At 30.9% G+C, this 12,981-nt stretch overlaps 1 protein-coding gene across 6 annotated transcripts in view; it reads right to left on the bottom strand.

Moving 5' to 3' along the window:
• The window catches only part of LOC139524781 (high affinity cGMP-specific 3',5'-cyclic phosphodiesterase 9A-like), a 67,723-nt gene that overhangs the window by 35,914 nt on the left and 18,828 nt on the right, over positions 1-12,981 (bottom strand). For all 6 annotated transcript variants that reach the window (XM_071319854.1, XM_071319853.1, XM_071319856.1 and 3 more), the window contains exons 2-4: positions 7,790-7,860; positions 5,669-5,746; positions 104-147 (exon numbers count right to left, since the gene is read on the bottom strand). In XM_071319854.1, coding sequence (XP_071175955.1) covers positions 104-147; positions 5,669-5,746; positions 7,790-7,860 — 193 coding nt within the window. The remainder of the gene's footprint in view (positions 1-103; positions 148-5,668; positions 5,747-7,789; positions 7,861-12,981) is intronic.

The following is a 12,981-nucleotide window of genomic DNA, read 5'->3' as shown; positions in this document are numbered from 1 at the left end:
AGATCAAGTAGCAAAAAGTAATTATTTGCTTGATGTTTAAAATGCGTTTACTGAAATATTGTACTTTTATATGTAATTGCATATTGTATTTAAATTAACTTACCTGACGTAGGAGCTGTGTCCTTGATGGCTACTTTGTAAGGCAATCTGAAGTGGAAATAATTGTTATGAAGATGATACAAACAAAATATCAAATCTGAAGTTGTACTAAACAGTTTAAATTTAAATGGGATAAAAGAAAACAGAAATTTAAATTGATATTCAGAAAATTTAATAATAAAAAACGCAACAAATCTCATCATAAAGAATATATAATTACTTTACAACTGTTGTGTTATTAATCATGAAGCTAAATTTCATTGATTCATATAAACAAGGAAAAACCAATTATGAAAATAAAACAAAACTTATTAATGTATGGTAACCCTGGATGATCAAATCACCTCCTCTTTAAAAGTATTAGATCAAATTTGAAATGTTGAACAACAAGAAACAATAAAACTTAAGGTTTAAAGTAGATAATAAGTAGAGACTTTTTGAGACAAATTTTCTTATAATTTGCCAAAATAAAGATTTTACTCTGCTTTTTTTTTTAAATATAACAAGAGGCTGTCACAACGACAGCAAACCGGATTTATTAATATTTATTTGTGTCCTGGCAATATCACAAGAACCATTACTGATGAAGGGTGAAAGTGAAAATCGTCAATATCAAATTTGACCTCCATTTTGTCATCAGTATCAACATATTAAAATTTGAAAAGCTTAGATTGAATGGTTCATGAGTAAATGCAACAACGTGGATGGAAACGCCATTTTACAATCTTTCAAGAACCATAACGCCTGAACGGTAAAAGTCAAAATCGTCATTATTGAACTTGACCTGTATTTTGTCATCAGTAACAACATATACAAATTTGAAAAGCTTTGATTGAATGGTTCATGAGAAAATGCACAGACACGACTGGAAACACAATTTTTCAATCTTTCAAGAACCATAACTCCTGAACGGTAAAGTCAAAATCGTCATTATTGAACTTGACCTCCATTTTGTCATCAGTAACAACATATTAAAATTTGGGAAGCTTTGGTAGAACAGTTCATGCGTAAATGCACGGACATGACTGAAAACTCCATTTTTCAATCTTTCAAGAACCAAAACTCCTGAATGGTAAAAGTAAAAATCGCCATTATTTAACTTGACCTTCATTTAGTTGTCAGTAACAACATATTAAAATTTTAAAAGCTTTGGCTGAACGGTTCATGAGTTAATGCACGGACAACATTTGATTGCCGCCCGCCCGACCGCCCGACTGCCCGACTGTCCGACTGCCCGACTGCCCGACTGCCCGACTGCCCGGTCGCTCGACCGCCCGGCCGCCCGCCGTACATCCCCAAATCAATAACCGACATTTTTGTCACAAAAATCCGGTTAATAAAAAGTATGGGTCACCGTGCTATTTTTCAAACTATGAGTGGTTCAAAATTGCCTAAATTTGGTTATAGATTCTTCTTGAAAAAACACATTTGTGTGCATAAAAAAATTCTATGAGAAAAAATTGTGAAATAAATTGTGAAAAGATATGTTTCATTATAAGTTTTAAGAAAATAAAAAGAAAAAATGGTGTCACCGAACTTGTTTTCTTGCTACAAGTTAAAACAAAAATCCCTATTAGTCCAGTATGTTTTTTTTAATTGAAAGAGTTATCTCCCCTTCAGTGGCTCATTTGAAAAAATGATTCTAAAAACAAACAAAAATGGTATTTGTTTAAATATCTTGAATAATACAATAAATCACCAAGTTTTCTTTATATAAATAAACAGTCTAACCATTAAATTGTAAATCTGTCACCAAATTTGCAGATTTGGGTAAATAACTAGACCGATTTTATACTGTGATTGTACAATCCAAGATGGCGGTATACCATGAATCTACCTTAAAGTATTTTACTCTTGATTTTGATTTTAAACATATTTTATTCATTAAGATATGAAAAGGATTGAGCAACAGGCACAGCCTATAAAAGCTCTCTCCATATTACATGTTCAAGGTATAATTCAATTATAACAACTGTATTAAAATAATCCAATATACATGTAGTGGAACATGCATGCTACTTATGAGCACACACGAGCAAATATATGTTTACAGTGTTACTTACTAAATGCAAAGTATATTTAAGTATATAGGCAATTACTCATCATGTATTTAAGAACCTTGAAACATGTAAATATCCTTTATAAGTCATTAGAAATATATATATATGGCTTGAAAGAGACACTAAGCTTGCTTAGTGGATTAAACGAATTAATGTTTTAGTGGAGAAAAAAAAAATAAAAAATAAAACTAAATGAAACAAAAAATAAGTTAGTTTCAAACAAAACGTTGAGTGTCACTGATATATTTATGAACAGATTTAAAAATACTCTTGACGTTTGGGGTTCGTGTTGCTCAGCTTTAAGTTTAAAGGTTTTTTGTAGTGTTAATGATTTGTTTGTCTTTTTAAAGTAGTCTTTCGTTTTTTTACAATATCGTTGTTACTTTCTCTCACGTAACGATTGAACTACCGTACATTAAAGGCTACCAAAATCCAAGGGCTTTTGATTTTGACCTTCATAAGGAATGATTAAACTTAAGATAATTAGCGAAGACCAGGAATGAAGCAATAAGAGGTTGTGTAAATCGAGTAAAGCGCTCGAACGAATGAAATTAGTAAAAAGTGATATTTTGCTCTTTTAACAGCACCGATTCGCTACTACTGCTAATGAATTGTTAGTCACGAGGGTATAATAGGCTCAGTATTGAATGATGATAATGGGAGTTTTAAACGACATTGACTGGCTATACAGATCTCTCAAAGTCGGTCATAAGCTTTCTTTAGAAAGATCAATCAAGAAATCGTTTCGAAAGATAGAAACATACATAGTGTTATTTTAATGAATATAAAATTGAGAATGGAAATGAGGAATGTGCCAAAGAGACAACAACCCGACCATAGAGCAGACAACAGCAGAAGGTCACCAACAGGTCTTCAATATGTAAAGTGGTATAAGATAACAAAAAGGACGTCGAAATCAAGCTGACAACGCAATGGAAAGAAATAAACAGATCATAAGACAAAAAACGTATGCAAAACACAGATTGAGAATTATGTAAATAGAACCAACCAGTAGAGCAGTCACAAATCCAATGTAGGTCAAAAAATGATTCATTACTATTTTCAAATATGTTGTTCGGTATCATCTCAAAGATTTGATTGCATGAGCCTGAAGCAAACTCACAGGTTATTGTACATATAACGTTAAACTTCACCTAAATGAACTATAAACGTCAGTTTAAAGCCAATCGGATCGTTATGTACTAATAACGTGGCAGTAGTCGATGAAATCGTATGGTATTGATAAGGTCAGCTTGAAGCCAATCACATTATAGTATATTGATAACATTACCTCATAGCCAATCTAATCTTATTTTGCTGATAACGTTTTCTTATAGCCAATCATTATTTTATTGATAATGTTAGCTCATACAATATTAGTTAACTTATAACGTTGGTGGTTTTCTCAAGGAACTCCGGCTTCCTCAATAAAAAAGACTGGCTGACATAAAATAACCTCAAAGAGACACTTAACAGTGGCGTTAAAACAGTAACAATCAATCAATTAATAAATAAACACCCAATTAATTAATAAATAAACAACCAATTAACAATAGTTAATCTTCTTTATAACAAATTTCATAATTATAAAACACTTATACAAAATAAAAAGTAAAATCACAAAATACTGAACTCTGAGGAAAATTTATATAGCACAATCAAAAGCTCAAACAAATCATCGAATGGATAACAACTGTCACATTCATGACTTGGTACAGACATTTTCTTTTTAGAAAAGTGTATTGAACCTGATTTTATCGCTAGCTTAACCTCTCATTTGTACGACAGTCGGATAAAATTTCCAGAATATTGTTAACGATGTGTGATCAAAACTAAGAGACATTATAGGGGGAAAAATTGTTCTAATATTAATCACTATAAAAACAAACAAATATGTAATAAAGAAGCACAAAAACGCATATAGACAAAGCACGTTGCAAAAACGTTTCCGATGGTTTGACGTGATTTTCTATACATATGTTTATCTATATTGAAATGATACATTGAATAATTTAAAAGTACTCAGGAGTTAAAAGCAGCTTATTGTTTGTTTATTTAATTTTTTTTAGTTCTGATCTTTCCATAAAATGTACCTTCACTTCACTTTATATATATTGTATTCAATCCTATCCTATTGTGATATTACCGTTAGTTTATAGTCAATCGCCTACTGTTGTCCTGAAAACGTCAACTTAAAGTCAATCCTGACGAGACATGCTTTTAAATTTGTGTTTTTGAGATATTTATCTTTATTATTGAAAAAGAACAGAGCATTGATTTGTGTCATTTTGCAAAATTTGACAAAGTTAAGAGGAAAGCGGAAGAGACATAGTAACTGTGTGGCCAGTCTGCAGACTGAACATCGAATAATGTATAATCAATTTTTAAAATGTTTAATCATTTCTTTGTTCTTTAATTGCATCCAACGATGTCTCGATGACATATTTGTTTCACTAAATCAAAGTCTAAAAGACAGATAAAATGCAGATGTTTCTACGGAAATACATTATATCAATCAATATTGGACTTTATATTGATGATCAAGTTGTTTCAGTAATTAGAAAACAATGCATGGTGCTTAAGGATATTGCAGCATTTTATTGATATGTTCATATGCAATGAATTTATATAACAGATGACCTTGAAATTGTCATCGACATTTGTAAAAGTGTATCAGAAAAAACAAGAATTTGTCCGCAGTACACGGATGCCCCACTCGCACTATCATTTTCTATGTTAATGGGACTGTGATATTGGGGGTAAAAACTCTAATTTGGTATTAAAATTAGAAGGATCAGATCATAGGGAAAATGTGTACTAAGTTTGAAGTTGATTGGACTTCAACTTCATTAAAAATTACCTTTACCAAATCAATTAACCTGAAGCGGGACAGACAGACAGACGGACGGGCGAACGGACGAACAAACGAACGGACGAACGGACACACAGTCCAGTAAAGATAATGCCCCTCTACTATCGTAGGTGGGGTATAAAAACAGAATGATAAATTTTCGAAGCCTGTTTACACTTCATATCAAGTCAAAAGATGTTTTGCTTTACTTTTATCATTTAATCTCTTTAATTTCTTTTAGTAGGTTTCAGATTTGCAAATATGTTGTCCTGAAGTAAAATTGGTTTCGTTGGTGTAGCTGAATAATTTTTCTTTTTGAAAATTGTAATAATCAACTTGAATCTTATTAAAGGCCGTCTCTCTGTTTGACAGACATAAAAAGTATTTGTTTTCCAGATAGCTATCGAGTACAATTTATTTTTGTTTGTTTTACCGATCGTCATTACATGAATGACAGTTTTGAATTGTATAAATTAAACGCTCTGAAAACGTATGTAGTCTTTTTTTGTTTTCTTCGTACAATGGAAATAATACTTATAATAAAAAAAATTGAATACAAACTAAGAACAACACCTTCTACCCCAAAAGAATAAAAAAATTCGACTGATTGATTTATCAAATCTTTTATCATAGGATTATAACTCGCAGTGTAACTCACCCATTTGAGTTCATTGGCATTGTAGGAGCCAATGAAACGTGTGCTCCTTGGCAATCTTTCAGTGATATTTCACAGAATCTAAAAATAAAACAATCAAATAAATGATATCATAAACGATTATTACATAATAATATTTACGAATAAGAAAAACATCAAACAGATTTTATTATGAGAATACCATAGCTACTTAGACAAATATTGTATTTTGTGAGAATTCGACATTTTGAAATAAAATATATGTTCTTATTGAAAGCGTCATTGATTCTTGACTGGATAAAAGTACTCGACATCACACACATGTTTAACATTATTCTGACGCATTTCCTACTATAAGTTTTGTTTTGCTACAAAAGACTTTCCGTTAACGTTTTTATTGCATAATATTTCTTGAAATAATTTATGCCTTAAGTTGGCTATGATAAATCGGTAAATTTATGGGATTAAGGTAAATTCATGGTATACTGCCATCTTTGATTGTACTATCGCAGGACACGATCAGTCTGGTTATTTGCCCAAATCTGCAAATTTCTAGACAGATGTGCAATTTTATTGGTTAGACTGTTTATTTCTATGAAGATAATTAGTATCCAAATATCTAAACAAATACCAAATATATATGTTCAAAAATTAATGTTTTTACAACTAATCTATTAAAGAGGAGATAACTCTTTTAGTAAAAAAGTTATTCTGGACTGATAGGGAAACTTTTGATTTTTAGCTGTATCAATAACAAGTTCGGTGACACCATTTTTCTTTTATTTTCTTCAAACATATTAATAAACCTATCACAATTTAGTTCAAAATTCTATCTCATAGAGTTCTTTACATGCACAAACATGCGTTTCCCTCGGTTTTAGTTTGTTATCCCGATTTTGTTTTTTGTCCATGGATTTATGAGTTTTGAACAGCGGTATACTACTGTTGCCTTTATTTGTCATGATCATTCTAACCAAATTGAAGCAATTTTCAACGACTCATAGCTTAAAAAATAGCACGGTTGACCCACCCGTTATATCATATTTTTGGAAAGAGCATAGTGAAATCTTCAATTTGGCAAAGTATAAAAAAATTCTAATGGGAAACATATACCGATGATCTACCTTAAATATCTCTAAAAGATTCCACAATATGGTTAAGTTTATATTTTATTTATGAAAGTTTCTATAAAAAAAAAGGATTATATGTCTGGTCGACATCAAGTTATTTAATAGTTAACTACCGCAATGAAAAAACTAATTTCGAGATTAAATTAAAAAAAAAACAAGACATGTAGACATCCTTAATTTCTCTACTCTGGAGTTCTTGCTCAGGTTTTAATTACATTGAAGAAAAACCTTGTGCAAGTACATAATCATTTAGAAAAATTCAAATTATATCATCAGCTCAGCATTGATAGGTATAGAACAGTGATCTATAGTTGTTAATATCTGTGTCATTTAGGTCTTATGTGGATAGTTGTCTCATTGGCAATCATACCACATCTTCTTTTTTATATAAAAAATTGTTGATGGGTAAATGTATGATCTGATTTATAGTTCAAATGCATCTGTTTATTTGATACCAAATCAATTCATTTTTTTTTCGTTTAGCTAGTTCGAATTATACAATCAAATGCGTAGCTTATCACGCATTATTCTATATTGAAGCATTTGTTTACACACATTTTCTGTTTGTTAAGACGTCAATCATGAAATATTTTATATAACTTTCTTATTGTTTTTCTTTAGGAGTATTTTCTTTGAAAATTATTTCCAGAATTCTGAAGTAGATCAGATTATTGGGATTTTCTGATTTTTTATCGTGAAATGAACTAATTTTGTATGCAATCATCTGACTCAATATTTTTACAACATAACAAATAAATATAGCAGACAATATTTAATGATAAAAATTTTATCACAGTTAAATAGGAAAAAGGAAATTTGAGACTTTAACATTAATAAAAGATAACTACCTATTTTTATTTAAAAGTTTGATTAATTCTTCAATGTGTAAAAAACTAAAGGGTTAAATTACCATAGACGCAGAGTAATAAAGTTTTGAGGATCTATTGCTTTTATTCCGTCAATTTTGATTAACAAAGATTTTCAAATGTTACTAAAGGACGTTATATCTACTTACTTGCCGACCCCCGCAACCTGTGCAATAAGATCATGTATATCTCTGGAACTACAATGTCTACTGAAAATGATCTGAAAGAGAAAAAAGAAATGTACTTTATAAATGAATTCATTTGTTGTGCATATATTGCGAATCATACTCATGAAGATAATAAACTCATCATAGATACCAGGATTAAATTTTTATATTTACCCCAGACGCGCGTTTCGTCTACAAAAGACTCATCAGTGACGCTCGAATCAAAAAATGTTGAAAAGGCCAAATAGAGTACGAAGTTGAAAGGGAAATGAGGACCAAAATTCCTAAAGGATAACATCAACAATACCAAATTTATTGCACTGAAAATTAAAAAAAAAAATAACACAAATTTGGAAGCGTATTAAATTAAGCTTATGATATCGGGTCATTGTTGCTATCACTCCACCACTTCAAGACTTATTTCTGAGTCCAAACGCGAGACATGATTTAAGATCAGTGCTTATATCGGGGCTTACATTCAAAATGTGGCGTAGTTACCTCTTAATCGATAATTTTTCAGTTTGACTGTCCCTCTGTTATCTTTCGCCCCTCTTTTGTAGACGAAACGCGCATCTGACGCAAATACAAAATTTCAATCCTAGTATCTATGATGAGTTTAATATAACAACGGTATGCATTCGAATGTTCACTGTGAATTTTTGTTCGACTCTGTTGCATAGTTGACGAATCAGTCAAAAGCAGAGAACAACATCGATACAACCAGGGATTTATAGGAGTTGAACTTGGTAGGCCCATACTAAAGTCATCACAGTGTTCAAAGTGACAAATTGCAATGTTTATAAAAAAAACCACCATTTTCTGTATTCTTGGTGATTCAGAGGATATCATAGTGTACCCTTACATGCCTATTGTTAGATATCCCTGTTGACCTCTAAAGGTCATTCGATATAGTGTACAATTCGATTTCATCTCACTGACATTGATCTTTTATTCAAACATGTTCAAAAGTAAAGACAAAACACATTAAAAGCTAAATGAAAAGGACACAAGGTGTACAAAGAAATCTAATGTTGTCTATTTATAGGTTGACAATACTTGGTCATGTTTTATGAAGATTTAAGCCCAAGGCGAAGACCAACTTATAACATATTCACGTTTTCCAGTGACCTTACAAAATTATCCTTTCCCATTGTAATATTCAAACCTAAATAAGAGTTCACTTTTATAATTAACTAAATGTAAAACATAGGTTATCATCATTTGAATGGATGGAATGAAAAGCCTCGGACATAATTTGTGAGGACCGAATGGATAAATTGTTTTTTTTCTGCTTCAGGTAAAATTTATTACTTATATATCTTGAGATTTGTTATTTGTTATTTCAAAAAGCAACACAATGTTATATAAATCTCCTTTTTTGAAATTTGACTTTTTCTATAAATATAAAACTCTCTGTTTAAATATTTAAATTCAGACCATTCAACATTAAATGCTCACTTTTTATTGATAAATTTACATGCATTGTGTTTTTTCCAAAAAAAATCTTTGCCTTATATATCAGCAGTCTGGCATTGTTTTTTGATAGAAAAAAAAATCATTAGTGCAGTTATTAAGAGTTCACTTTCATAATTAACTGACAATGAAAAGTCATTCATGTATAGCATTTCATAGTGCATGGAAAACCATGTACTATGAACATTAGAGGGGGAAAAACTGATTTTACATTGGACGAGAAGGGGTGAGTATGTTCTAAACTATTTAAGAGCTATATCAGTATATGATCACATATGAGTAGTCATCATGATCTAAGATCATATTTGCCCGAGGTAGTTAAATCATTCTTAACATTAAAAATGATATCGAAACAGCAAACTCAATAGATACTAGTAGCTTGATTTTGATATAGTTCCATTAATCAAGCTCTTATCCTACCAGATGAAGATTTTAAAGAATTATTATTCAGAATATCACACGGCAAAATATATTCAACCGTTAACAATATACAGTTATTTCTTAACACTATGATTGAACGCTATTTAAGTAGATTTCATTACGAATTCATTTGCTACAGAAAATTTCTGGCTTCTGACATGTCATATCGTATTATACTATTTAATATCTACTTCTACGTTCGTCTCAGACACTTTGTAAAATATATACCAATTAATTTCACATTGATAATGGCAAAGAATATATAATTCTTTTCATTACGGGTTCGTTACCTAGTTCTTTCAAATTAATTCTTCTTTCGCTCATTACAGTTCTTATTTAGTCGCTTACAATCAATGATAGTACAGCATTACGTTTATTAGTCGCTTACAATCAATGATAGTATGGCATTACGTTTATTAGTCGCATACAATCAATGACAGTATGGCATTACGTTTAAGTAGCATTTGATGTCCAACATAGACAATCAATCGGGTTTGTAATTTCTTTTGAGAGATCAAAAGATAATGCAATTCAATTCGTTTCAAAGAAACATTAATTCTCAAGCGTTGACGGACGTTTCTATGAAATAAGGTTGGTTAACCCATTCGTTCTATTCAAAATGGCATTGCATGATCTACCAGGTATAGTTTATTAATTGACAATTCATCTTTCTGTGTCAAAGTTTAACATGAGTTTTATGATTAAGCTTCCGACTAACTATTGAACATATGTAATATTGGCACATAGGATGTCAATTCCGATTTACATGTTTAACCCTGCAACATTAAGAATGTGTCTAACACAAGTCAGAGGTTTGTAATTTAGTGGCTGTTGTTTGTGAATGTCTCGTTTTTCGATCAATGTTGTTAAAGCATGAATCATGTCAATTATTTTGTTCTCTTGAATTGTTTCACATTTCGTCATGTCAGTCCCTTTTGATAATTACATTACGATATGGGGTCTGCTCATTATTGAAGCCCTATAAATGTTAACTTCCTCGTCCATTGGCAATGTTTATGAACAGAACTGTAGAAGTCAATGAGGATATTAAATAAGTATTAATAATTGCTGTTTTTGTCACCATACATACATAATTAATCATAATTTTAAGTCCTTCCTCTGCAACATGTATTCACCTGACTTAATGATTGTGATATCAATTTAGTTTCCATATATTGACGGTGTACTGTTACAATACTGTTAACAACTATTTTCTCACTATATTGTTGAAAAAATTAACAAAACGCCAGTCATTTAGACTATAATTTATTCGAAAAAGGAGAGACGATTACAAAGATCAATAAAGAAAGATGGAGTCAAAACAAGACCGATAAGACTATCGCCATGATAAAAAAAACTTAAAACATTCACAAATAGTAACAACATTGACGCATAAACACAGTAAGCATGGTACAACACTTCTAGTCTCAACCACACTTGGTGAAAAAAAAAGTAAAAGTTATTTCAATATACATAAAATCATCGAAAAATGAAATAACCTATTTATGAATATCATTCTTTCGCGACCATTTGACCTCAACCTTTTGCAAAAGTAATATCCTGTTTCGTCTTGGTGTTGATACTGGTTCATATTCAATTAACTTAAAGCGACAAAAGAGAAAATGTCAATATAAGCACTTGTTGCTTTGAGCATTTTTTTAATTAGCTTCAGCAAACATAATTTGTATAATGGATTTGGTTCATCTAGAATTACTAGCAGATGTACTCTCTTCTAATCAAAGTTGTTTCAAAATGCCAAGAAATGACTCAAATCGATTTACGAACTTTATGGACTTGTTATAGAAGAATTGTACAAGCTACTAGCTTGTTGGGGGATGGAAACGTTTGGTGAAATTAGAAACGTAATTCAAAAGATATATAACGGGTAACAAAATTGTGCCACAACATTTTGGTAATAATTGATGTAAATTTAAACTAAGTGACCTCCAAATCGTTTGTGGTCTTTGTTTTTCTACGTGGAATTATCAAACCATAAATTTACAAAAAGCGAGTTATTTAGACTGTATTTTATTTGTAAAGGAGAAACGATAACAAAAAGCCAACAAAATACAACATTAGTCGACGAAAGCTAAAATATTCAAAAGAACAAGGTCAGATGTTTGGTAGTGTAAGCAGCTCCTGCTTCTCTAAGTTACACATGTTATTTAATTTCTGATATTTAAGGCTTTGATAGTCATGAAATTAATTTACCAAAAACATATTTGGTTAGGTACAAAACAATGAAAGGAAATGTAACATCATGTTAATTTGTTATAGTCAATTATTGCTTGAAATCTCTATTGAAATAACAACAACAAACGTCCAAACATTTGCTATTTAATGACTGCGTTTATGCTAGAAAATAGGACAGGTAAATGGTATATCTTTAAGGTATGTAAAATAATCAAAAATAAATATCTTATCAAAAGCGAGAAGGTAGTAGAATTTTGTCATGCAATAGGTCATCTGATAATCCCCCAAACAGCATTTTCATGTATGTTGTTTTTTTGGTGCACAAAACGTGGCGCTCTTTAAAAAAAAGGTCATCAAATGTAACGTTCCCATTCAGATAAGACGTGTCTGCGTATTCATAGCAGAACTGAAAATATATACTCTCGGCACGGATATAATTATCGGTTGGAAGAATTCCATGAATCAACACTGTTATACTAAGAAAGCGCTTGTATCGTATAAAAACTTACTATTTGTTTTACAATTTGTATTTGAAACCCTAAGTTTTCATTTCCAAAAAGTTGTAGACATCAAGTCAAACAATTAGAGTCATATTTTAATATAAACCCCCCCTTATGTCACTGATGTGTGTTATGTAGACTAAACGCACGTCTGACGTAACCATTATCAGCCTGTTTTCTTTGATTAGTTTTTTTCCCTCTCAAATAGACGTGGGAAAGGTCGATATTCCGAGTTTACATTCATGTTTAAATTCAAAAGAATGACAATGTCAGATTTTTCACCAATGAATTAACTATCAGTATTGAATTGATGCGTATGAAGAATACTCAATTTGATACAAAGTATCACTGGTGCAAATGTAGATCAAACATCAAGGCATGCACAAAACATTACACACGTGCATGCAAAATAGTCATTGTTGGCTTATTTATACACAAGTAAATGAATATTGGGTGATTAAAATCATCTGAAAAGTCAGAATAAAAAAGGATTAAGTATTTTTATGTCTTTTAGTCATATTCCATAATTATCCACAATGGTTAACTCAGCACTGTTCAGATAGGCAGTAAATTCACTACTTTTCAGTA

This window comes from Mytilus edulis, chromosome 5 (assembly GCF_963676685.1).
Source record: "Mytilus edulis chromosome 5, xbMytEdul2.2, whole genome shotgun sequence".
In the NCBI taxonomy this organism is placed as follows: Eukaryota; Metazoa; Mollusca; class Bivalvia; order Mytilida; family Mytilidae; genus Mytilus; species Mytilus edulis.
The sequence above is the reverse complement of the archived record's forward strand: the minus strand, read 5'-3'. Positions and strand labels throughout refer to the sequence as shown.